The sequence below is a fragment of the Triticum dicoccoides genome, chromosome 1B (assembly GCF_002162155.2).
Source record: "Triticum dicoccoides isolate Atlit2015 ecotype Zavitan chromosome 1B, WEW_v2.0, whole genome shotgun sequence".
NCBI lineage: Eukaryota > Viridiplantae > Streptophyta > Magnoliopsida > Poales > Poaceae > Triticum > Triticum dicoccoides.
Genome location: NC_041381.1, coordinates 412,986,136 through 413,013,827, shown reverse-complemented (window position 1 = coordinate 413,013,827; position 27,692 = coordinate 412,986,136). Strand labels below are relative to the sequence as shown.

Below are 27,692 nucleotides of genomic sequence, written 5' to 3'. Positions count from 1 at the left end.
ATGTAACTGGTACTCCCTCAGTCCCATAATAAATGTGACGGATGTAGTAGTATGCATTACGGTCGTTCTACAGTTGATTCAGTAATGAATCTAGCGAGCTTTCTGTGCAGCAGTTCTTTTTTCCTTTTTGACAGCAAATGGACTTCATTATCTACCAAGCAGGGTAACTTACCAAGACTGATACTACAAGAAAATCTGGTGGATCCTCCAGCCAGGAACCATGAAGCGAGTGTCGTGGAACTGCTCCTGTTTACCCCCAACCTCCCCCAGCTGATCACAAATGGAAAGCAGAATCAACATTCAGCTTGGTAGACCTTGCCAGAGCTTGTGCCACTGTCAGTGAACGTGTTTGTAGCTTCCCTGCTCGTTTCTTGTTACTTGTAACCGTCTGACTGATCATTGCTCGCCGGGTGCTTTTCAATGCTTCGCAATACGCAGATTTTCCTCCACTTTACCTCCATTTTTAACTTCTATAAGGGGGAAACAGAAAGAAAGATAGAAAAGATGTAGCCCTGGGCCATGTAAGCTACACGGGCGAGAAGGGCAAGTGAAGGCCAAGTCATTCGGAAGGCAAGTGCATGATTGTTTGTCAAACATCAGGATTAGTACTCCGTTCGCATTTATAAGTCATTTCAGACAACTGAAATTGAGCTGTTTTGCATGCTGTCTGAAATGTCTACAACGTCTTATAAAAGTGAACGGAGGGAGTACTAATTATAGCAGACTAGCCATCTAGAGTGATGTTTGACACACTGAATGCAGGCATACAACTAAATTTCAATCACTGGAATCTCTACCCCCAGCATACATATGCAGCGCCTGATATTTACTACTAGATGATACCCGTGCGCTGACACGGGAAAGGGTTGCAATATATTTCAATGATATTCAGGTGTCTTGATACTTAGCACTGCATATATGAAGAATCATCCTCACCAATGTTGAAGTTACATATTATCTATAGAAGTTGTCTATAAAGGGGAGCTATGTTCCGTTAGGAACTTGGAATCGATACAAATAACCTCCACTTTTAATTTGAAACTGCATTAACGACCAAATGGCCATCTTTAAATTGCAACTATGTATGACAAAAAATGTGGAATGGACTTAATAACTGCAATCATATGTATCTGATGGAAATATTATAACAAAACTAAGTGAAACTTTTTTTTGGTAGTCAAACTAACTGAATCTTGTTTCGGCTCGGAACTAAAGCATGGGAACAACTGCTCTGAACACTAAATTTTCATAGAGCATCCCCAACAAATTAGAGGGAAAAAATCATCAATTTAGTTATGGCGTCTCACTAACAAATGATGGATGAGTTACCTTTGTCACATCAGACATGACATTAATCCTTGACCATCAGTGTTAATTGCATCTGAAGTGCTTGGGAAGTGTTCCCTCTGCATGGATACAAACTAGTCATAAATTTAGTTGTGAAACCAATAGTAGATCAATAAATTATAAGATGTGAACATGGTACCGACAACAAACAAAATCACTAAAATTCAAATCTAACCTCGGCTTCTTAACTGGTTCTTCTTGGATAAGCAAACAACTGAGTGTATATATTGATCTCTATTGCCACATTCTGCAAGGAATAAATAAGTGTAAGAAAAGTCGCCTAATGGAGAATAGCGTGCATTTTGCTAATAGATGAAGGGAACGAAGAAAAACAATATCGCATACATGAATGATCACAAAATAGATGAGCGCAATAATAATTTATTATGCCTTCTCCATATGGGCAGGATGCAGCATACAAGAAGAAATGTATACAAATGCAATATCAAGATCTCTTAGCGCAATTAACAACAATATGTCAAACTATTAATAGAGAAAAAGAAGCACATATATGTACTGCATGAATAACGTATTCATGAAATAGCAGGTAAATTCTAAAATATTTAAGATATGCAGATGTTCAATTATGATGCTTCTATATCTATCATAAACTTTGCAAAGGCATACCAATCGACGGATTGAAGTTGTGGCACTTACATAATAACCTGTTGGGAAGAGCACTTGTATACTATTAGAAACATCATAGTTCTAAAGTCAGAGGAAGGGAACGGCACATCAGTCAATATAACGCAAAATAACTGACAACAAAGGGAGTAAAGTGGAAAGGTCTAATTGTGAACGAGACAAAATTAAGTCTTGGTAGGCATCTTGTCATTACACAAAGCTTGTTCAATGGAACAATTTGGAAACTTGTACACTATTAGAAACATCATAGTTCTAAAGTCAGAGGAAGGGACCGGCACATCAGTCAATATAACGCAAAATAACTGGCAACAAAGGCAGTAAAGTGGAAAGGTCTAATTGCAAACGAAACAAAATTAAGTCTTGGCTGCTTGCGGTATTTCCTCAGCGCCTTCAGCAGGTGTGATAATTGTGAACCAAGTTTACGACATTCTAATGCTATCTTGGTATCCATAGCCCATGAAATTCTTTATTCATAACGCCAGCCATTTCCTGCATGTTGTGATCATGCAAGAATTAGTTTTACTATGAGAGTAAAATGTAAGTAACAACAAATGCTTCGGGGGAGCAAAGGTTTTTGAAGTATAGCTGATGCTTTATACTTATATGTCTAGATCTCATTTTATGTAGATGACACTTTGAAGATAGTCACCATTACGGTCTAGATCTCACAGCAATAGAGAACATAATCTGGCTTTTACCAGTGGATGTTCATATTCCTATTACCTTGTGTCACATCACATTTTAGAAAATCACTTTGAAGGTAATCATCTGTCAAATGACTAGATGTAGACCTCACAGCAATAGTGGATAGTCGGCAATTTGATGCAGTAGATCACACTGTTACCTTTTGATTACTTATAAAATATTTGAGGTGGTCACATCGATTCGCAAGTTTGGGAGAGCACTCGAAGATAGTCATTTTAACAAAAGAAAATAAGAAGGCAAAATGTAAATCTTTCAGCAATGAGGATAATCTGCAAAGTGCAGTAGATGCCTCAATTACCTTGTGATCCCAAACTTTGAATTATAAAATAATAATATTGTTGTACTTAAGAATTACATATTCTAAAAAGATGCTGAGCAATCATATAGAATATGTATACATAGTCTGAAACTTTATTCTAGACAATACATGGTCTAAAATATGAACCTACAATATAGTACACGGCTGAACATAATTTAAAGACAAACCAGAGGTTCTAAACACAACAAAATAACACTCTGAAATAAATAGAACGGGCTCTGCAATATACGGATAATATGGGCTCTATTCTGATGAAACGCCACAACACCAGCAGCCTCTTTTTTTCGGTTATTGACCTGCAGGCCGAAGTAACCTGGGCTGAGGCCCTTTAGGCCATTCGGCCCACATGTGAGTCGGGCTGGCCCAACACCGACAGAAGGAGGGCACGAGCGAGGGTTTCCCCTTCTCGCTGCCACTCCCGATCCCCTCTCTGTTCGACCAGGTGCCATGCACTGCCGCTCATCGGCCCTCCCCTGCCGGTGTCGTGTCGTCTTCAAAGGGGCCAGGGTGGGCCCTGCGCTGCACCACGGTCTCCTCCGCTGCTGCTCGCCCCAGGGGCGCCGGTGAGGCCGAGGGCATCCGGCGACCACGCGCCCCGAAGGGTTGCACGGTGCTTCTCCATGGCCGTGCCGAAGTGGCGCAAGATCTAGCGGGCTTCCGGCGGTGGCGTGGGAGGTAGACGCGGCGCCGGAGGAGGTGGTGTCGCCGGTGATGGAGGAGGTGGTGCCGTCGTCGACGAGCCCTCGCCTTCCACCTCGACGTCTTCAACCTTGATGGCCATGTTCAGGTCGGGGATGACAGTGTAGCCGCCGGTTTCCGCTGCTGCCAGCGTCGGGAATGGAAGATCCGGGATGGGGCCGTATCCAGGAGGAAGTGCTCCGACAGTTCGTCCGTCGGCGTCTGCGACGGCAGCCGCGGAGGCAGCGGTGAAGCGCCCGCACGCTTTGGGCATGGTCTAAAAACCGTGCTCATGAGGGCAGAGGCGGCGGCGCGAGGTTGCAGTTGAAATTCTCCTCTTCTCCCAGAAACGGTGATGACGGACCTGCAAGCAGCCAATCCATCGGATGGATGGGAAAAGCGGATGGTGGAGTTGCCGGTACGACCTGGTTGACGGCGATAACCGGAGCCAAAGGCCTGGCATGGTGCAGTGCAGGTACGTCATGGTTGACAGCCACAGCCGGAGCGGAAGGACCAGCCTGATGCGCCTTTGGTTCATGCCCACGGAGTGGGTGGGTTGCCGTGGCGTGCATACTCACGCACGCCGACGGTTCTAGCGACGAGTGCCACTGCTTGGACCAGGAGCATGACGGCGACATGCAGCATTGCGGTGGCGCTGGGTGTGAAGAAAGTGACGACTTTCTTTCTGGATGAAGTGGGCAAAAGCAAAAGCCAGTGACGGCAGGTCCTTTCCTGCCATGATTCTTACCTTTCTCCTTTCTTCCCCGTGATGTCACTCTCGGCAGAGATAGTGTGATAACGTGTGAAAAGTAAAAGTGAATGACTGAACTCTTGTAATTCTTATTGATTCCAAACTATTTATACAAGAGACAATTACAAGTTTGTCAAAGTAATTCAAATCGAAAGTAGTGATTGCTAAAGTGTGAGATAAAATGGCTGCAATTAGCAGTTGGTAATATGTTAGAGAGATTACAACTGCTAATGAAAATTAAGGATTACAATGTCCATTCCTAATTAGCACATGGTAATTAGTAATTTAACACGTGATCTAATCCTATTCCTAACAGGTATTAACATGTGCTAATTAGGAACTGACATAGTAATCCCTATTCCTAACAGGTATTAACATGTGCTAATTAGGAACTGGCATTGTAATCCCTAACTGCCATTAGCAGTTGTAATCTGTCTCACATATTAGCAATTGCAATTGCCATTTTGTCTCACACTATATCAACCGCTTCTTGCTGTTAGATTTCCTCTCACAATATTGTAACTAGCTCGTGTATAAGTAATTCGGAATCAATCAGAATCAATTACTTCTAGCAATCACTTTTACTTTCTACATGTTATCAGTAAATGCTCTGTCCAGAGAGCCGAGCCATCACGGGAAAGAGAGGAAAAAGGTGAGAACCATGGCAGGAAAGGACCTGCCGTCACTGGTTTTTGCTTTTGCCCGCTTCATCCAGAAGAAAGTCGTCACCTTCCTCGCATCCAGCGCCACCGTAATGCTGCACGTCGCCATCATGCTCCTGGTCCAAGCAGTGGCCCTCGTCGCCGCATCTTTGCCAGAACCGTCACCGTGCATGGGTATGCACGCCACGGCAACCCACCCCCTTCATGGGCATGAACCAAGGGTGCACCAGGCTGGTCCTTCCGCTCCGGCCGCGGCTATCAACCACGACGTACCTGCACTGTGCAATGTTGGGCCTTCGGCTCTGGTCGTCGCCGTCGACCACGTCGTACCGGCAACTCCACCATCTGCTTTTGCCATCCATCTGATGGATTGGCTGCTTGCAGGTCCGTCAGCACCGTTTCTGGGAGAAGAGGAGAACTTCAACTACGAACTTGCGCCGCCGCCTCTGCCCCCGTACTGCCTAGAGCACGGTTTTGGACCATGCCCAAAAGCGTGCGGGCGCTCAATCGCCGCCTCCACGGCTGTCGTCGCTGACACCGACGAACGAACTACCGAAGCACTTCCTCCCTCCTGGATATGGCCCCATCCTGGATCTTTCGTCCCCGACGCCGGCAGCAACGAAAACCGTCAGCTACACCATCATCCACTACCTGAACATGGCCATCAAGGTTGAAGACATGGAGGTGGAAGACGAGGGCTCGTCGACGACGCCACCACCTCCATCACCGGCGACACTACCTCCTCCGACGCCGCCTCTACCTCCTACGCCACCACTAGAAGCCCGCCGGACCTTGCGCCGCTTCGTCGCGACCAGGGAGCAACAACGCGTAGCCCTCCGGGGCGCGTGGTCGTTGGACGCCCTCGACCTCACCAGCGCCCACAAGGCGAGCAACCGCGGAGGAGGCCGTGGTGCAGCGCGGGGCCCACCCCGCCTCCCTTGAAGATGGCGTGACACGGGTAGGGAGGATCGACGAGCGGCAGTGCTTGGCACCCGGACGAACAGTGGGGATCGGGAATGGTGGCAACCAGGGGAAACCCTCGCCCGTGCCCTGCCTATCCCTCCTTCTGTCGGTGTTGGGCCAATCCAACTCGCACCCCTCTCACCCAAACTGGCCTACAGGCCAATAACTGGAAAAAAAAAAGGTTGCTGGTGTTGTGGCTTTTCATCAGAATGATCCCATAGTATCCGTACATTGCAGAGTAGCCCGGTCTATTTATTTCTGAGTGATATTTTATTGTATTTAGAACCTCTATTTATCTATAAATTATACTCAGTCATGTACAATATTGTAAGTTGGTATTTTTAGACCATGTATTGTCTAGAATAAAGTTTTAGACTATGTATAACATATTCTATATGATTGCTTCAGCATCTTTTTAGAATATGTAATTCTTAAGAAAAACAATTTTTATTTACAATTCAAAGTGTGGTATCACAAGGTAAATGAGGCATCTACTGCACTTTGCAGATTATTCTCATTGCTGAAGGATTTACATTTTGACATTTTCTTTTGTTTTGGCAAAATGACTATCTTCGAGTGCTCTCCCTAACTTGCGAATTGATGTGACTACCTCAAATATTTTACTAATAGTCTGATCTACTGCATCAAATTGCAGACTATCCACTATTGCTCTGAGGTCTACATCTAGTCATTTGACAAATGATTATCTTCAGAGTGATTTTCTAAAATATAGTGACACAAGGTAATAGAAATATGAACATCTACTGGTAAAAGCCAAATTATGTTATTTATTGTTGTGAGATCTACACCGTAATGGTGACTATCTTCAAAGTGTCATCTACATTAAAAAAAAGAGGTCTACACATATAAGTATAAAAGCATCAGCTATACTTCAAAACCTTGCTCCTCCGAAGAATTTGTAGTTACTGATATTTTACTCTCATAGTAAAACTAATTCATGTATGATCACAACATGCAAGAAAATGGTTGGCGTCATGAATAGAGAATTTCATGAACTTGGGCTAGATGGTAGTAATTATTTATCATGGGCTATGGATACCAAGATAGCATTAGAATGTCGTAAACTTGGTTCCACAATTATCACACCTGCTGAAGGCACTGAGGAAATACCACAAGCAACCAAATATACAGCATCAAGTTTTATAAGGCGTTAACTCCATCCAAATTTAAAAACAAAATATTTAATGGAGGAAGACCACTTGCTTTCTGGAACTCTCTCAAGGAGAGATATGACCAATAAAGAGCAGTTATGCTTCGAGAAGCCTAAAGAGAATGATCCCTCATAAGGTTCCAAGATTTCAAATCCGTGGCAGTTATAACTCTGCAGTTCAAAAGGTTAACTCTAAACTAAGGTTTTGCAATCAAGCAATTCCAAAGCAGATCTTATTGAGAAGACCTTCTGCACTTTCCACCCCTCGATGACTGCTACAACAGTAGTATTATGAACAAAAATACAATAAGTATTCTGAGCTCATATACACTTTACTTCAGGCTGAGAAACATGATGAACTTCTCATGAAGAATCATCAGACACACCCAACGGGGCTCGCTAACACTCGGTTTACCAAAATGTATGGAGGCAACAAAAAGAATTTCAAGAAATTCAACAGAAAGTGGGAAAGGAACAACAAGCATAAAAATCTTTGGTCAATCTAAAGGTAAAGGTCAGTTCAAGAAAGATGAACAAAATACCAACTCCGAGATTTGTCGAAGGTGTGGATGTGCTAACCATCTTACTAGCAAATGCCGTACTCCTAAGCATCTAGCGGATTTATACCTTAAATTCACCGGGAAAGGCAAACAAGTCCATGGAAAAGTTGAAGCTACGGGAGGGCAATGCAAAGTGGCATGGAACCTAGTGTGTGTGACGTTCGTAAACAGGGGTTTAGGCTTCTCCTCGCTCAAACACATGAATGTGTGCCTACTTCTTAGACACCTGTCAAAACTACATGACTCCAACTCTGCACCAGCCTCGTCCTACTTAGTTACCAAATATGGCTGGTTTCCTACTCATGACCTGGGCACTGGAGATTCATCTGCGTCACCCGTGTGGCGCGATATTATAAAACATCTTGACTTCTTCAGGTCCATCACCTCTGTTAAACTCGAAAATGGGGCCAACACCTCATTCTGGAATGACCTATGGCTTCCAAACACCCAAACTACTCTCGCTTGCCAGTTTGCTGCTCTCTACACACACTCCAACAGGCAGTCGGCCTCTGCCGCGAGGGTGCTGGATTCGCCAGAAATGAACCTCGATCTTGCTCATCGGTTATCCCTTGTAGCTGAGAATGAACTGGCTACCTTGTGTAATATTATGGCTACAGTTAACTTGGATTCGCAGTTTGACGATAACAGGGTATGTAGGCGTGAGGGCAAGGCACTTTCCACCAGTTTGGCTTATAAAGCGATATGGCATGACCACCCGACGGACCCGATGGCGGCTGCGATATGGAAAAACTATGCGCCCAACAAGTGTCGAATCTTCATGTGGCTGGCTCACAAAGATGTGTCTACACCAACGAGAGAAGGTTGCGTCGCTCAATCGCTACCTTTGATGCCTACCCGTTCTGTGGCACCTGCGAGGATATCACCCACCTCCTCCTCCGCTGCACCACTCTACGACCTCCCTGGGATGAGCTAGACAACCTTTATAGGGGGTCGCCTAACAGCATTAGAGATATCTGGCGACAGGCCCCGATGGACAAAATTCGCTCTACTGTTCTAATCGCAATCTTCTGGAACACCTGGAAGCGTCGGAACGCCAAGGTCTTTCGACAAGAGACCATGCAAATCCACCACATTGCTAGGGTAGCGGCGGACGATCTGAAGTTTGGTCTCAAAGATGCAAGAATGCCCAGCGCCAAACGCTCCTCCAAGATTGTGGTTCTATGTTGTCAAACCTTGTCGCGAGATTGTAACCTAATGTACTCTTGGGCTATCCCCTTGCTCTTCTCTCTTCTTCACAACCCCCTGTAACCTTCATCTGTGTAAACATTTCTGTAAAGTTATATATGGTTCAGGGCGGCGCAAGCCCGCCGTTGACGCGTCAAAAAAAAAGTTGAAGCTCACTTCAACGCTTTACAACAAGAGAACCTTGAAGCTAGCACTTCTCAAAGCGCTCCTCAGGAAACAAGGCAGAAGGATGAAGATCTTCTTGATGTCGGCAACATGATGGTGGAATACACCCAAAACACATATGAAGATCTAATATAATTTCCACATCACTTATTTGATATTATCAGCTATTTTATTGTAATAATGGATGTTCTAATATATATAACTCTAAATAGAATAAAGTCCTACGGACCAATCATATTATGTGATTCAGACATAATGTCGTATTTATATTTGTAACTGTAATATGCATACTTTGTATGTATTATATGTGAGTAATGTGAATAAAATTTCATCCTAAAATATTCTCTCACTCTTTATAGACTTAACGGGAAGACAATCCAATGGAAGAACTACGTTTGCTGGACAGTTGTACCACTAACACAATACTAAGGGAAACAAAATATTTACAAACTCTAACTAAGAGAATAGGAAATATTATGACCATCACCGGTCGCAATGCATCAATTATTGGTTCAGGACGAGCCACACTCGTTCTACCTATGGGTACTATCATTTTTATTGAGGATGCACTCTGGTATCCTGAATCTACACGTAGCCTTCTAAATTTCAAAGACATCCGATCAAAGAATTTCCATCTGGCAACAATCTCTGGGAATAATACTAAATATTTGCTTTTAACAAAAAGCAATGGGTCTGAAAAAACAATTCTTGAGAAATTCTCCTCACTTTCATCTGGATTGTATTACAGTTATATAAAACCCATACCACATGTTGCGTACAAAATAATTTTTCAACAGCTTGATAAATTCAAGACTTGGCATGATCGCCTTGGTCATCATGGCCTGGCATAGCCATGATGAGAAAATTATTGGCAATTCTATTGGTCACAGCCTTCCAACTAAAAGATTCCCAAAATCATCAAATTTTGTGTGCACCGCATGTACAACTGAAAAATTAATTATAAAACCATCTTATCTTACAGTAAAAAATGAGTCGCTTAATTTCCTCGAACGCATTCAAGGAGATATATGCTATCAGGACCTTTTAGGTATTTCATGGTACTCATAGATGCATCTAATAATGGTCACACGTGTGTCTATTATCCACAGGAAATCATGCCTTTGCCAAGTTAATTGCTCAAATTATTAAATTAGAGCAAATCATCTTCAAACAAGGACAAAAACAATTCGAATGGATAATGCCGCTGAATTTTCTTCACGTGCAATCAATGACTATTGCATGACTATGGGCAGTCATTTAGAACATTATGTGCCTTATGCTCATACTCAAAATAGATTGGCTAAATCTCTCATCAAAAGAGTAAAATGCTCAACCACTACCACGGAATTGTAATTTATCAACATCTTGTTGGGCACATGCGGTATTGCACGCCACAGATCTGATACAAATCGGCCCAACTGCATATCACACAACCTCCCCACTGCATCTAGTACGTGGCACCCAGCCAAGTATTTCCCATCTGCAAAAATTCAGTTGCGCAGTATACATACCGATATCACCACCGCAGTGCACATCCATGGGCCCTTCACAGAATACTAGGGATCTATGTGGGTTATAATTCTCCGTCAATTATAAAAATATCTTGAGCCTCTTACAGGACCTGTTTACTGCCCGTTACGCTGATTCTATTTTTGATGAGGACAATTTCCCGACATTAGGGGGAGAATCAAAGCACAAAGAGTGTTAGGAATGTAACAGGCATTCAGTCCTTAGATCCACATACTAAAGAATCTGAAACTGAAGTTCAGAGGATTATATATTTGCAACACATTGCAGATAACCTGCCAGATGCATATGCATTTACTGGCCATAAAGGTGTCACTAAATCACATATTCCCGATGTTAATGCACCAGAACAAGTGGAGCTACCAAGTAAAACCACTCAAACCCCAAATGAGAGTAAGAGGGGGAGAAATCTGGTTAACCGGAATATAGCTTCTCAAAAGCCTCCGTGAAAACATAGGAAATCAAATCCTCTACCAGTAAATGCAATTCAACCCCAAGTCGAAGGACACCAACTAGATACTCAACATCTAGAACCTAGCACAAATGCGCATAAAAACATAATTGTGGGACATCGGACCACCATGACTCTATTGTTGTGGGAAACCACATAGAGTCTGAAGGTATAAAGGAAATTTCCATAAAATATATACACTCAGGAGAATCATACAACAGAGAGACTACAATTGTCATATACTTCGCCTCTAAAATTGCTGAAACCCTTCAACTGGATCCAAAACCAAAGTCCGTAAAGGAATGCCTCAAGCGCCCCGATTGGCCTAAATGGAAGGAAGCAACTGAGGCAGAACTGCACTTGCTCAACAAAGAAAAGTATTTTCCTCAGTAATACCTACTCCTCAAAATGTCTTCCCCGTGGAAGCAAAATAGGTTTTAACAATGAGGTGGTGAGATACAAAGCGAGACTTGTAGCACAAGGGTTCACGTAGAGACCCGAAATCGATGACAATGATATATACTCTCCTGCCATGAGTGGAATAACATTTGATACTTAATACCTTTGGCAGTACAAATGAATTTATCTATGCAGTTAATGGACGTAATGACTGCATACTTATATGGGTAGAATGTGGTATAACTAATTGAGTGAGTTCCTTATTCATAAAGGTTACTCAAATAATGATGATTGCCCTTGTGTATTTATAAAGAAGTCCTCACATGGATTTTGTGTCATCTCTGTGTACATTGATGACCTTAATATCATTGGAAGTACACCTGATATAGACAAAGAACGCAATCATCTAATGACGGAATTTGAGATGAAAGATTTGGGAAAGACCAAATTCTGCTTAGGCTTACAGCTTGAGCACCTTCGCTCAGGAATATTAGTATACCAACATGCTTATATTCAAAAGGCTTTGGAAAAATCAATATGGATAAATCATATACATCCAAAACACCCATGGTTGTCAGATCCCTTGATATGAATAAAGATCCTTTTAGACCCCGGGATGATGACGAAGAGATATTAGGATCTGAGTTCCCGTATCTCAGTACCACTTGTGCGCTAATGTACCTTGCAAATTGCACTAGGCCTGATACTGCATTTGTGGTAAATTTACTAGCTAGACGTAGCGCTGCTCCAACAAAACATCATTGGACAGGGGTGAAGAATATCCTTAGATATTTACATGGCACAAAAGATTTTGGCTTATTCTACCAGAAGAAACAAGATATGACTATGGTAGGTTATAGAAACTGGTTATCTATCTAATCCTCACAATGTCAGGTCACAGACAGGTTTCGTATTCTTATATGATGGAACTGCTTTTTCATGGAAGTCAACAAAACACTCTCGTAGCAACTTCCACTAATCGCTGAAATTATCGCATTATTTGAAGCATCACGAGAATGTGTATGGCTTTGCAGGATGATTAACCACATTCAAACTTCATGTGGTGTTGGTTCATTAGGATCACCCAAGCGACATCTATGAAGATGATGCCGCTTGCATTGCTCAAATGCAAATGGGTTATATAAATAGTAATATCACAAAACACATTTCTCCCAAGGTGTTCTTTCCTCATGAATTACAGAAAGATGGAGAAATTGATATTTTGCAAACCAAATCATGTTCACAAAGTCTTTAGAAATTCAACATTCCAGAAGTGTATTCACGAATTTGGTATGAGATGTTTTCAAGGTTTGCAAATTTCAGAGGAAGAGAACTCATAGAATTATAACCCATTAATTATCATTAGATAATAAATATTGTGCTCTTTTCCTTTATGAGTTTTTCCATCAGGTTTCTCATAAAAGGTTTTCAATGAGGCAATATAAACTATACCATATCGTTTTCTCTTTATGTTTTTCCCACCGGGTTTTAAATGAGTTTTCAATGTTGTATCTATTACTCATCATATTTTTCCCACGGGGCTTTTGGGGGACATTCTCAAATTGTACAAATGATTCTCAAGTTAGATGACAAATATACAAGAAGCTCTATATGATGAAATATACAACAAGCTCTAGATGATGGATACTTCTAGAAGATGTGTGATACAAGGGGGAGTGTTGGGAATAGGGCTAGATCACGTGCTAAATTACTAATTAACATGTGTTGGTTAGGAACCGACATAGTAATCCTTAACTGTTGTCGGCGTTCTGGGAATGGGTCCCCAGACTTGCCTGCCTGCGGCCTGCGGCGTGGCTCGAGTGGTGGCCCAGTACGGTCCGTCTTCATCAGCACAAGACTCAAGACCCTCGCGAGGGGCCAAGCCTCGCGGGGCAAACGACGCAAGGCTTCCTCAGGGACGGCCTCGCCAGGCAGGCTCGCGAGGAGGCGGAGAGATCAAGGCAGGATTGACGCAAGCCATGACGATCGGGACCAGGCGGGCGCCAGGCGGGCGCCGGCCCGGGCAGTGTCCTTGTTTCCTCTTTGGTGCAAAGGGGGCAAGCACAGACGTGGAGTACCGAGGCATCAGGCAAAGGTTGCCATTTTAGTGCAACGAGACCAAGACCAGCGGAGCGGCAGGATGGAGGTCACCGTGGAGCCCCAGATGGCGTCATCACCAGTGCTTTTGGTAGCCGAGGACCAACTTTGGTCAGGATAACTTGTACTATATGTTCCCCTTCAAAATGGTCGTTGTTGGCGCCCTTCCCGCTCAATATTTGGGAAGAGGCCCAGGGCCTCTATAAATAGGACTAGCCACCACAGTGGAGGGGATCCAGACTTTGGGAAGCCTAGAGAGAGAGAAGCGATCGAACTCACCCAAGCAGTTCATCGCACCAGCTCAAGGACACCTCTCGCGAGGCTGTTCTCCCTTTGTACTATTCATCATCAGCCCCTGAGGCAATCCACCACACCACACACTGGAGTAGGGTATTACACCACGACGGTGGCCCTAACCAGTATAAATCTCGTGTCCCTTGTGTTGTTCATCGTTTCCAGCTTAGATCTCACGAGGCGATCGGACGTAGATCGATAAGGGAGAGATCTTCGTGCGCACCCCAGAGTTTGAACCTTAAGGGTCTGCCGGAACCCAACATCCGACATTTGGCGCGCCAGGTAGGGGTGCGCCGGAATCTTTCTTCCGTTGTTCGCGTTTGATCTTCCGTCGCGTCCATGGCTGACGCTCGTCGGGCTCACGCTGAGCGTCGGGCTGCTCTCGCCGCCCGCGTCGCCCAGACGGCGCCCGTCAGCGGGCGCCCCCGTCGTTCCCCGTCGCCTGCCGCCAACTCCGCCACCGGCCCGGCGGGGAACGAGCAGCAGGCCTCGTCTCTGCATCCTTCGGTGTGGCGGGAAGGCCGCACCGCCACCCCGTCGCTGACTCCAGTCGGTTCGTCGTCCACGCCCGTCGCGCCCCCACGGACGCGCACGCCGCGTTGCTCCTGGCGCGTGAGCTCCTGCACTACCGTCCCGTCGACGACCTCTACGAGGACTGGCTCGCCCGCATCACCGAGCTCGTCAGCGCCGCAGGGGGCTCTCCTATGCCGTCCCTCTCACTGCCTCGCCCTCCATCCTGCGCAGGAGGCGTGGATCAGGAGGTGCCTCCGCCACCTCCTCCCCAAGAAGGCGCCCTGGCTCCAAGCCGCGCGGCCCCAGGACGAGACCCACCGCGTCCGGCGCCTGCACGACAAGGAGCTGCCAAGAAATCCTTCACCCCCAAGGTGCTGTCGTGCTCCCGGCACCGGTGCGCCATGATCGCATCCCTGCACCGCCACGTCAAGACCCCGCGCTGCCCCAGGCAGCGGCGCATGGGAATTTCCAAAAGCAAGCCCAGCATCAGCAGAGGGCTCCGGTGGCCACCGCAGGCTGCCGTGCCTTCACCCCCGAGCTACGCAGTGTCGCCTGGCCAGGCAAGTTCAAGCCTGACCTGCCTCCTCGCTACGACGGCACTGCAGACCCCGCGGAGTTCCTGCAGCTCTACGAGCTGGGCATCGAAGCCGCCAACGGGGACGAAAAGGTCATGGCGAACTGGTTTCCCATGGCGCTCAAGGACGTTGCCCGCACCTGGCTCCTGAACCTGGCTCCTGGCACGATCTTCTCCTGAGACGAGATGCGCACCCGCTTCATCGCCAACTTCCAGGGCACTCACGACCGTCCGCCGGCCGTGGGTGACCTGCGCCGCATCAAGCAGCAGCCTGGAGAGACCTTGCAGAAGTACATCCAGCGCTTCAACAACGCTCGCCTCAAGATTCCCAGGGTGACTGAGGAGGCCATCATTTCGGCGTTCTCTGATGGCGTTCGCGACGTCAAGATGAAGGAGCTGGCAATCTATGAAGATCTGTGCACGTCTCTGGAGTTGTTCAACCTGGCGACCAAATGCGCAAGGGCTGAGGAAGGGCGCCTCTCCCTTCTCGAGCTCCCAGCAACGGACCCAGAAGAGAAGAAAGCCAAGGCCAAGGATGTGAAGCGTAAGGGAGTAGCTGTACTCGCAGCGGAGCCAGACATAAAGCGCGCCAGGGACCAGCCGGAGTCGTCCAAGGGCAGCCGATACTGTGTGTACCACGATCTCCACACCCACAACACCAACGAGTGCCAAGAGCTCAGGGCCGTGCGAGAAGGCCGTGTCGGTCGACGTCCCGAGCGCAACGATCGGGGCTACGGCCGAGGCGGAGCAAGAGGTGGAGGACGATGGGACGACCGTGGCCCTCGCCAAGGGTGGCGTGACCGACCTCGCGAGGACCGCTGGCAGGACCAGCCTCGCGAGGGAGCTTGGAGAGATCGGCCTCGCGAGGACCGCCCGCATGGCAACGCAGGCCTTCCTCCTCTGCCACCGCCACCAAGAAGGAATGAAGACCATCATCAGGACGAGGGGGCTGGGGGCTTCCAGGAGCCACGTGCAATCGCTTGCATCCTGGGCGGCGCTCAGGCCCCAGCCTCACAGCGCATCTTCAAGCAGTTTGCGCGCGAGGTGAATGCAGTCCTCCCCAAGCTTGAGGCCACGCGCCCTCTCAGGTGGTCTGCGTGCGCCATCACGTTCAGCTCTGCGGATCAGCTCAAGTGCGCGGCAACGGCCGGTGTCCTCCAAATGCTTTGTTCCCCAGTCATTAGCAACGTGCAAGTCACCAGGACCCTCATCGATGGCGGAGCAGGGCTCAACGTTCTGTCCGTCGAGACGTTCAACAATCTCCAAGTGCCATATGATCAGCTTCAGCCAACCAAGCCTTTCTCAGGAGTCACTGATGGTTCCACCGTCCCGATAGGGCAGGTCCGCCTTCCTGTCACCTTTGGACAGCGCAACAACTACCGCACCGAGCTCATTGACTTCGACGTCGCTCACATTCGCCTGCCATACAATGCCATCCTCGGGTACCCAGCCCTGGCCAAGTTCATGGCAGTGACTCACCATGGCTACAACGTCCTCAAGATGCCAGGAAGCGGTGGGGTCATCATGGTCCCCTGTGAAGAGAAGGATGCGGTGTGCTCCCTCGAGCGCGCCTTCCAGGCCGCGTCGATCGAGGACCCGGACAGCAAGAGTGGAAACCTCCCTGGAGCAGCTCCCAAGAAGAAGAAGACATCACCTGGCTCAGGGCTTCAGGAGGCAGGCACCTCCGGAGGCGCCGCACCAGGACATGCGCCCATCCAAGGGGCACTGCCCTCCATCGCATAGGAAGGCGAGCCCGGCGCCCTCCTCGGGTAGGGCTCGGGGGCTCTCTTCTGGGGAGCCACCGACCTTGCCAAGGTCACGAGGGAGGCGCTTGGGCACAACTTGGAGGCGTGCTTCGCGGCACGCTTCCCTCAGGAAGGCATAAGGAAAGAAGGACCCAGCCCTCAGGAGTTCATCACCAAGGCCGCTCAGGATGTGGAGGAATTGAGAGCATGCGCGGCAACCGCCGTCTGCCCGGCGTAGCTCCCCATCCAGGTGAGGATGGCGCGCTGCGCGTCTGCATCGACTACCCAGGGCTCAATCGAGTCGCTTCTCAGGAGTGCTTCTGGCCTTCGCGCGTGGGGCGTTGCGCGGGCCGACCGCATAGCTTCGTTCGCATGCCCTTCGGCTTGCCGAACGCGGCTGCAGCCCACCAGCGCCTGATGAGCATTCTGAAAGCTCAGGTGGCCAAGCATCGCGCGTTCTTGGAGGAGATGGAGATGGACCTCAACGGGCCGCCCGGACCTCCTGAGCCTCCCGAGGCTCGGAGTCCCGAGGGCTCATGAGGATCGGCTTCTTCGCCCGGCACCGCCAGCTGCACCAACTATCGTTCTGCAACAGTGTCAGGTGACTTCTTTTCAGTTTTCGTTTCAGCTGGGAGCGCCCTCAGGGCTGCATCATTCCCAGGTCGCGTGGGTCCGTCCCTGCGGCATGTATCCGTTTTGCTTATGTCTTCCGCTTATCTTGTTGGGGGCGCCCCTCGGGCTGCATCATCCCCAAGCCGCTCGGGCCTGACCCAGTGGCGTTTGCTTTCCCTGCATCTATCTAAGTTGATTTGCTCCTTCATGCTTGACCTATTCATGATTGTCGCTCGCCGGCCCCCACGGGCCTATTTCTCCTCATGCGAACCGCTTGCACGTTAAAAGGGGGGCGCCTGAGCATCCGACTCATGGGCTCTTACTGGCTCTCCAGCCCTCACCCCTGGCCTTGACCCACGGCATCGCGACCTGTCATACCAGCGGCGGCTGAGCTTGCTCGAGGACCGGGACCTGAAGACGTAAAGCATTTGCATTTTAACCACCTTGCAGGAACATACCATCCACAAAGGCCCAGAGCCAGGCGCAACCCGCCTTGAGGTAGGGCCTCGTGAGTCCCGCGCTGGCTCACGGGTGCCCAGATACACCTCTCCTAGCCCTACCGTGCCGGCCACGTGTCAGGGCGGGGCTGTACACGCCCCGGGGGCTCCTCCCGAAGGGGAGCCCCCCTCCCACGCACCAGTGGAAGCACCATGCTCCGCGCTGGCTGACGACACTGACGAGGAGCGTCTATGCCCGTACACATACGGAAGCGCTATGCTCCGCGCTGGTGATAAACAACTGAGGGCAGCCCACGACTGTATCAACCTCAGGGAGCCCAGAGCTCAGTGTCTGGCACCATCGCAAAGCCTCCCCTCGGGAGTGCCCCGCGAGGGGGCTGGACATGGGGGCTGCGCCCGGGCCACGCCCGAGCACATGCCACCCAGCCAGGTCCCTCGGACCTGGTCATCGCGCGCCCCTCCCCGAGCGGAGCCAAGGTATGAAGACTCGTTTGAGCGTCAAGGGGGACTCCTGAGCATCGCGACTCAGGAGCCTAACTGGTCACATAGCCCCTCACTCCTTAGTTCCGAAAGGCTAACGGCGGTTGAGGTATGCGCGGGACCGGGCCCTGCCGACGTAGAACGACAAATCCTCTCCTCCGTCCCCTCCCTATTTGATGTTCGCGCGTCAAGGGGAACTCCTGAGCATCGCGACTCAGGAGCCTAACTTGTCGCGTAGCCCCTCACTCCTTAGTCCCGTCCAGGTGATCCGGTCGGGGCTAACGGCGGCTGAGGTATGCGCGGGGCCGGGCTCTGCCAACATAGAACACAAGCAAATAGGAAGGAAATCGCAAAATCTAGCAAATCCAGAAGGAAATATTACAGACCATAAATTGTTCTCACAATACCAGACACGAATTTAAACGCCTCCACGAGGCATGGTGCATGTTGCAGGAATCAGAGCGGGAAAAGGCCGCGAGAAGATCACCGCTCGTGGTAGAGTCGCGCATGGTAGCCCCACCTCCTGGAGTTGCGGGGCCGGCAGCACCTCGCTTGGGCGCGGTGTTGAAGGCACGGAACTTCGACAGCAAGGCCTCCGCTCGACCCTTGACGGCTTCAGCGGCGGCGGCGGAGCGCTTGGCGTCCACGGGCTCCAGCAGGTCATCGAGGCTGGCGTCGGGGTTGCGGAGGTAGACGTGGCTAAGGATCCGCGTCAGTGCTGCGGAGGAGAGGACGCGAGCCTCGACTTCAGCCATGGGGCCGATGCCGATCACGACCTCCTCAAGCGCCTCGACGAGGAAGGGAACCAGCTTAGCGAGGCCTTCCTTGGCTCCGGCCAGCGGCTTCTCCAGGCCCCCGTCGTAGAGCGTTTTTAGCGCTACGCGGGCCCTCTCCTCGTAGAGCACGAAGGCCGTGCGGTCTTCGGCCAAGATCTTCGCCCCGGCATCCAGCTCGACCTTCTCCACCTTCAGCGCCTGCTCCAGCGTCTTCAGCTGGTCACGGTCGGCTGACAATTCGGCGTCGCGCTCCTTGATAGCAGCCTCCCGAGCTTTCGTCTCCTCCTCCTTCGCCTGGCGGTCGCGAATCTCCTTGGCGAGCTCATCACGCAGCCCTTGCAATTCGCCCTCCAGCGTCTTGCAATGGCCCTTGGCGGTGGAAGCGTCCTTCAGCGCCTCGTCACGGGCGGCCATGGCTTGGGAGGTGGCTTGCTTCCCCTCCTCGGAAGCCGTCACAGCCTGGCTCAGCGCCGCCCGGACAGAGGCGTCAGAGCTAGCCCAGCTGGAGACTAACTCCAGGCGCCCGGCCACCAGGCGGGGGTCCGCGCTTCGAAGATCCTCCCGCAGCCGGCTTAGTTCGTCGGCAGCGCGGTCCAAGGCGGCAGAGGAAGCAAAGGAGACGGGGGCCGGCAGAGTAGGAGGAGAAGACGGCAGCATAATCACAACCTGGGAGGCAGGGACCTCCTGGGCCTTGGCAACCTCGGCGACACCGTCAAGCACGGGTGCCTCCAGAGTCAACGGGGCCACGGGGGCTGACTCCACGCTGGAGCGTTCCTGCTGGCCTCGCGAGGATGATCGGGCGGGGGGGGCGGCCACGGCTGACGAGCCCGTTTCAGGCGGGGTCGCCGTGCCTCCCTTCAGCCTCTTCGCCGCGGGCAGCAGCCTGCCCAATGGAAGATGCCAGGTCTAGACAGCAAAAGACAGGAGCAAGGCGGAATTCGAACACTTACTTGTTGACTGCCGCGGGATCCCACGGACCCCGGCCAAGCTTGAAGCCTGAAAGCCTCTTGCGGGGCTTAGCCTTGGGAGGCCCAGTCGCAGGAGAAGGCGCGCCTGAAGGGCCGGAGCTAACTTCGGCCGATGCAGGGGCCAGGGTGGCCCCTCGGGAGATCAGCCCGGACCTGTCCTTCCTCGGGACCAGGGGCGCGTCCTCCCCTCCCCGCCTGGCGTCGGCCTCGTCGTCGTCTGGCATGGAGCGGAGGGTGCTCGCCCTACGCTGGGGAGAAGTCTCCCCCGTCCCCTCGAAGGTCACCTCCGAGTCGCGCTCCTCGTCATCGTCGTCATCTCCTTCCTCTTCTCCACCGGATTCACCGGAGGATAGGTTCACCGTCGCCGTCGCCTAACCCTCAGGATCCTCCGCCGGCACCAGGCCGACCCCGTCGAAGGTGGGCATGGCATCCACCACCAGCTCCCAGTCATCACGGAGGAACAAAGGGACCGGAGCACCCACCGGGCCTGCCACTTCCTCTCCAACCAAGCAGCGCAGAGCCGCAGTCAGGTCCTCGTCGCTCAGGGCGTCCAAGCTCAGGCGGAGGACGACATCCGCATCCGCGAGCCTCCACAGCGAGCGCGAGTGCGCCTGAAGAGGGGCCACCTGGTGCGACAGAAACTTCCTCAGGAGCGAAGCCCCAGTCAGCTTCGCCGCCCTTAGGCTGCCCGGCCTAAGGTCGGCGTTCATCTTCTCCAACACCTGCTTCGCCCGCCGATCATCGAGCTTCGCGCGGGACCACGCCTCAGCGGCCTCGGGCCGCTTTGTCGACAGCTCCAGCAGAGGGTTGTGGCACCCAACGTTCACCATAACCCACTTGCTCCGGAAGCCCTCGGCCCTCTTCCCGGCCTTCGAGATGGCGTTGGACTTGGAGTACGCGACGAAACTCGCGCATGCTGAGATATTGCCGCCGGAGACCCGGAGGGAGAAGAAGTGGCGCAGCAAGGCCACAGAGGGCGCCACCCCGACGTGTGCCTCACAGTAGTAGGCGAAGATCGACAAGAGGAGGATGGAGTTGGGGTGGATGTGCAGAGCATGCAACTGATATTGGCGAAGGACAGCAAGGAAGAACTCAGAGAAGGGAGGAACCAGACCAGCGATGACGGCGTTCATGAAGAAGGGATAGAAGGCGCTCCCCTTGTCCTTCGGCTGGGCGGAGCCAAGACGGAGCGCAGTCTCCCCGAACTCGTTGATCTGCGACGCTGCTATCCGGCGCGTGAGGGCGAGATTCTTCTCCGTCACATTGGGAGAGACCAGGGCCGACGAGTACCAGGCCGATGCAGCCCCAGCCGGGGTCTTGCGGGGGGCCATAGTTCGCCGTAGGAGAAAGAATGCGGCAGATCTGGAGATTTTGGAGGCAGGTAGGCGGGGAGCAAGGAAGGGGATCTGGAGCAAGGAGAACGAGGGTAATGAGGTAAGGCTAACCCAGAGCCAGCCTTTTGTCAGTCGAGCAGTTGCCGAGGCAGCATGGGGAAGCAGAGGCGCCCACGTCCAATCAACCACCACGCGGCGCCCAAGGCCGCAGGCTGATGGGGCCCGCGGCGCTCCGTGCTTGCCCCTTCGCTTCTCCGCTAAGCCAAGTCTGAGCGCGCCTTGGGCCCGGGGGCTACTGTCGGCGTTCTGGGAACGGGGGTCCCCAGACTTGCCTGCCTGCGGCCTGCGGTGTGGCTCGAGTGGTGGCCCAGTACGGCCCGTCTTCATCAGCACAAGACTCAAGACCCTCGCGAGGGACCAAGCCTCGCGGGGCAAACGACGCAAGGCTTCCTCAGGGACGGCCTCGCCAGGCAGGCTCGCGATGAGGCGGAGAGATCAAGGCAGGATACCTCGCGAGGTACTCGTGACGCAAGCCATGACGATCGGGGGCCAGGCGGGCGCCGGCCCGGGTAGTGTCCTTGTTTCCTCTTTGGTGCAAAGGGGGCAAGCACAGACGTGGAGTACCGAGGCATCAGGCAAAGGTTGCCATTTCAGTGCAACGAGACCAAGACCGGCGGAGCGGCAGGATGGAGGTCACCGTGGAGCCCCAGATGGCGTCATCACCAGTGCTTTTAGTAGCCGAGGACCAACTTTGGTCAGGATAACTTGTACTATATGTTCCCCTTCAAAATGGTCGTTGTTGGCGCCCTTCCCGCTCAATATTTGGGAAGAGGCCCAGGGCCTCTATAAATAGGACTAGCCACCACATTGGAGGGGATCCAGACTTTGGGAAGCCTAGAGAGAGAGAAGCGATCGAACTCACCCAAGCAGTTCATCGCACCAGCTCAAGGACACCTCTCGCGAGGCTGTTCTCCCTTTGTACTATTCATCATCAGCCCCTGAGGCAATCCACCACACCACACACTGGAGTAGGGTATTACACCACGACGGTGGCCCGAACCAGTATAAATCTCGTGTCCCTTGTGTTGTTCATCGTTTCTAGCTTAGATCTCTCGAGGCGATCGGACGTAGATCGATAAGGGAGAGATCTTCGTGCGCACCCCAGAGTTCGAACCTTAAGGGTCTGCCGGAACCCAACATCCGACAACTGCCATTAGCAGTTGTAATCTCTCTCACACTCTAGCAACCGCTTCTTGCGGTTAGATTTCCTCTCACAATATTGTGACTGCCTTGTATAAATAGTTTGGAACCGATAAGAATCAATTAGTTCTTGCAACCACTTTTACTTTCTACAAATGGAACGCTGCACATTAAGAGACGCTGACGTGGCGGACTGCTGATGTGGATAGGCTGCATGTCGAGATAAATAGGATAGTTGGGATGAATCTCTTAGGTATAAAGGATTCTTATTATTCAGTTTCTTTTACAAACTGCCAAACAGATTGGTTTTCCTGGTGCGGGCTTGCATGTATCTAACAACCAATATATGAATGTAAGCTACTCTGTTTAACTTCATTTAGATTGATGAAACTTCTACGCTCCATGAAACTCTATATTGGTACTGTGAGTGTCAACTCATTTAGTCGCATATTTTTTTCGTGTAACTTCTGCAAATTCCCAATTAGAGCATTCATGGTAAAACAACTCTCAGGAAGGTGGGACATCTCCATGAAGGTTTTGGTAACTTCGTGTTTTACACGTCTACTTTTGGAGTAAACATGCACATCTTGTGCTAAGAGTACCTAGAAAGCTAGAATGTAACGAATATAATATGAAATTTGGGGACCACTATGGAAATACCTATGAGCAGGGGCGGAGCTTCGTAGGGGCTAAACTGGGCCGTGGCCCGCCCAGGATTTTGGCAAAAAAATAATTAAGTATGCATCTTCGTAGGCCAGCCCACCTACGCATCCTTTCAGACTCATCTTCACGCAAGCCGCACGCACGGCATCCCCAATTCTCTCTTCCCGTCTCGCGGTTCAGGGAGCACCGACCACTGGAGCGAGCTGCCCGCCGTCTCTCGGAGCAGCCGCTGCCCGCCGAGATCTTGAGTTAGTCGTCACCAGCCCTGCTCCTAATCCCAAGCATCGGTGACGACATCTACGCGGCCGTGCCGTCGTGCAGCCCACAAATTTCTGGCGCATGAGCTCCCTGTGTCCTTGCATCTGCTCTCCTTCAAAGCTCCAACATCCAGTCTTGCCAACATCCCTGCTAGGCGCTGGCGCATGAGCCCCCTGCCTGCTGGACCGATTTTTTTTAGGACACATCACACAGCAGCAGCAGGGCAGCACATGTAAACTAACATCGTCCTGCAAATTCCCCATTTGGTAAGCAATAGCCTGATTTCTTTCAGTTCCTTACATCTAGTGATAACTATGCAAATTGCAACCTAGGTCATGGGCAAGGGAAATTAGACTTAGACAAGAACTGCTTTGGTATTTAAAAGGAAATGAGATGACACAAGTGAAGTTGAGGAAGACCATGTATTTCCCTGGCTTGAATTAGCTAACTTAATGGTGCTTTATGGTTGAACTGTATTTTGGGGTGCGTGTGTGTTCCTTATATATATGCTTGCTGCATCTTGTAAACTTGCATCATATACTATTCAGAATTTCAAAAAGAAATCATGCTCTGCTTTAGTCTGGCCCGCCCAACATTTTCTTTCAAGCTCCGCCACTGCCTATGAGCTATGATATAATATGAAATTTGGGATATGACACGAAATTTGGGATATGACAGAAGGGTTGCGGCAAGAGTTCACTATAACATGCTACTGGCAGTCCAGCACTACCACACAATGGAAATACCAATGATACCAATACTGAACAGCCAGAACCAAATTCGTTTTAGTAACCAATGTAGTACTTCAATTTGTATGAACACTCAGGAATGATAGGAAATACAGATGCACTAAACCGGATAGAATTACCTCTCTTCAGTACATTTAGCACTGGATAATGCTTGCTAGACGGACCTTTGCATCTTCTGGAAAGTTTGACTTCCCTTGTTGTAATCCCAAGCTTCTTGTCAAAACGTCTGGTGCACAAGCATATCAAATACTATCCTCGGATTCTGCTTTAGAGAAACTGTATGACAAATAACCTCGCTCAACCTAATCAGAAAGCTGAAACATGGCATCAGCAGCAGCAAATTATAACTGTGCAGAAAGGAAAACAGGGCTGCATTTGCACTTACTCTTCTGCTGCATCTGGTCAAGTGCCTTTATACAAGCCTGTACCAGCATAAATGGCGGAAAGAATCACAATTGCCAAGTCTGTCATATATATAGCAAAATATGTGCACCAGTTTGTCTTCCAACGTTGGTGAATTTCATACACTCATGAGATCAACAAAACCATTTTACGGTACAGTGACATGCCAGGGAAAACAGCTTCAGAGTTCTGCCTGAGCATCTTTTGCAGTATCACTGTCTCAGCTGCAGGGGAGATTAAGTTCAGAGCTTTGTAATAAAATAGTAGATTGGAACCTCAATACAGGACTGACTAGCCACCAACCATTCCAAGTAAATCATCTTGCTCGGATGCACTGCCCTCTTCGTCAACCTCAGCAAAAGAAGCTAAATCAGGGTCATATCCAGACAGTTTCATCTCATCAATCAAATCATGCAGCATGTCATACAGCTCCCTCGATCTCGGATGGACGTTATCTCCTACAAGGAATCCATGCATCTCATTTTGCACCTCAATCCAGCTACAGCCAGGTTCCTTCTTAAGCCTTCCCTGCTTCATTAACCTTCTTGTCCTAGAAACATCAGCCCATTTCCCTGATTCTGCATATACATTTGACAGAAGAATGTAAACTGAAGAATCCTCAGGATCCAGTCGTAGAACATTGCCGGCAGCAAGTTCAGCCACCTCAACATCGCGATGGATCTTGCAAACGCTTAGGAGAGTCTTCCAGATGACTGCATCCGCCTCAAAAGGCATGGTGCCAATAAGCTTCAGAGCTTCCTGCGGTCCCTTTGACCGTCCTAGTATATCAACCATGCAAGCAAAGTGCTCCAGTTGTGGTTCCAGTTTGTAGCGGGTGGTCATCTGATGGAAGTAACAACATCCATCATCCAGCAGACCAACATGGCTGCAAGCCCGGAGCACAGCAACGAAAGTTGCATGGTTCGGAACCACATCCTCCCTTTGCATCCTATCAAACATCTTGAGTGCTTCTGCTCCTTGACCATGGAGCGCATAGCCGCATATCATAGCATTCCATGACACAAAATCCCGTTTCTGTGCCTTCTCGAACATTAGCAGTGAGTCTTGCATGTACCCACACTTGGCGTACATGTCTATAAGGGTGCTGGATATATATTCATCTACCAGCATTTCTTGCTTAATTATCTGACCATGGATCTGCTTCCCGATCTCAATGGTAGCTAGGTTAGCACAAGTGTCAAGAACTGTAGCATAGGTGAAATGATCAGGCTTAAGTCCAATATCTAACATCTGTGAGAAGATTTTCTGGGCATCCTCACTCTGTTTGTTCAGTGAAAATCCTGACATGATGGCATTCCATGAAACAAGTTCTTGCTTCCCAATTCTGTCATGGAGTTTCTGAGCATCTGTCATCATACCACATTTGCAGTACATGTCAACAACAGTGCTAGCTACAAAAGCATCTGAACCAAGTCCTGACTTGATAACCTTGTCATGTACCATCAAACCAAACTCCAAAGATTGTAAAGCTGCACAAGCCTTAAGGACACTACCATATGTGAAATCATCAGGTTCCATACCAAAGCGCAGCATCTCATTAAAATGAACTACGGTGTCCTCATAGCGCCCATTTTGCTCAAGAGCAGCAATAATAGCATTCCAAGAGATTGAATCTCGTTCCTCCATATCCTGGAAGATAAAGTACGCTTCTACCAATGCTTTGCACTTTCCATACAGATCAAGAATTGCATTTCTGACACAGATGTCCGTCTCAAAACCTGATTTCATTGCTAAGCAGTGGACTTGTAGCCCTTTTAAATACCCCTTAATCTCTGCACAAGCACTGAAGACACCCGATAAACTGACTGCATCAAAACCAATGCCTGACCTGGTCATGAACTGAAACAGTTCCAAGGCCTCATTTGCAAGCCCTGCGCGCACAAGCCCAACCATCATGGCATTGCACGTTTGCACTGTATGGCTGGGCAACCCAAAGAATGCCCTTTTAGCATCCACCAAGCTATTAGCCTTAGCATAAACATCCACAATAGCTGTCCCAACAATACGGTCAATACTGAAGTTATTCTTTATGGCATGTGCATGTAACTGCCTACCAGTGCTCAGACATGATTTTGCTGCGCAGGATCTAAAGACACTCGCATAAGCCGGCTGGCTCACCCCCATCCCTGACCTCTGCATCTCCATGAACAGCTCCAACCCACGAGTGTACTGCTCATTGTGAACGCACCCAGCAAGGGCTGCACCCCACGAGACCCAGTTCCTCTCGGGCATTCCATAAAAGAAGAACAATGCGTCATCCAAACTGCTGCACTTGCCATACATGTCCACGAGAGCACTCCCAGTCCGGACATCAATATCTAACCCTGCCTTCACCGCCAATGCATGAATTTGCACACCGAGTGCAAAGTCGTCCAGAGCACCGCACGACTTTAGAAGGACAGCAAATGTTGTCCGGTCGGAGGCAACACCAGAGCGAGCCATCTCCAGAAACAGGGCCACCGACTCGCTATACATGCCATGCTGGCAATAGCTTGAGACCAGCGTGTTCCATGACACGACATCCGGATTCGGCATTGCATCAAACAGTGATACCGCGGTCGTGATGTCCCCGGAGTGCGAGTACGCGGTGAGCAAGGTGTTCCACGAGACGGTGTCCCTGTGGGGCATCGCGTCGAACACCCTGCGAGCACATGCGGCGTCTGCGCAGCGGGCGTACATCTGCAGGAGGCAGTTCGAGACGAAGGCTGTCGGGACGAACCCGGACACGAGCATGCGCGCGTGCGCGGCGCGCCCGGCGTCGAGGGCAGCGCGGCCGCCGCGGGCGCAGAGCTGGAAGAGGTGGGAGAACGTGGAGTTGGCCGGAGCCGCCAACGCGGGAGGCCCCCGTGACATCGGGACTCGGGGAGAGCGCGGCGCGAGAGGTGGATCTCATGTGCTAATGGCTGGAAGGGAGGCGTCGGGTGGAGGAGTGGTGGAACCTTGGAAGCGGCCATTGCCGCACTGCGCCATTGACACGAACACTGAGAAACAGGCTGGTC

The 27,692-nt window shown here is 50.1% G+C and overlaps 1 protein-coding gene across 4 annotated transcripts; it reads right to left on the bottom strand.

Annotated features, from left to right (window-relative positions):
• LOC119338247 (pentatricopeptide repeat-containing protein At3g02330, mitochondrial-like) lies at positions 1–27,692 on the bottom strand. 4 transcript variants are annotated; one of them, XM_037610553.1, is made up of 4 exons: positions 24,656–27,692; positions 24,390–24,584; positions 1,523–1,594; positions 1–1,406 (listed from the first exon to the last, which is right to left on the bottom strand). In XM_037610553.1, exon 1 carries the CDS (start codon positions 27,544–27,546, stop codon positions 24,964–24,966), a length of 2,583 nt encoding a protein of 860 aa, XP_037466450.1. In that variant the 5' UTR covers positions 27,547–27,692; the 3' UTR covers positions 1–1,406; positions 1,523–1,594; positions 24,390–24,584; positions 24,656–24,963. The 4 variants fall into 4 exon arrangements, with proteins under 4 accessions (XP_037466450.1, XP_037466457.1, XP_037466444.1 ...); XM_037610560.1 differs by lacking the exons at positions 1–1,406; positions 1,523–1,594 and adding an exon at positions 2,140–2,481 and having other exon boundaries at positions 24,656–24,896; positions 24,976–27,692; XM_037610547.1 differs by lacking the exons at positions 1–1,406; positions 1,523–1,594 and adding an exon at positions 2,140–2,481.

Coding starts and splice junctions, on each gene's coding strand:
- LOC119338247 (XM_037610553.1), bottom strand. CDS start 27,546: ATGTCACGGGGGCCTCCCGCGTTGGCGGCTCCGGCCAACTCCACGTTC.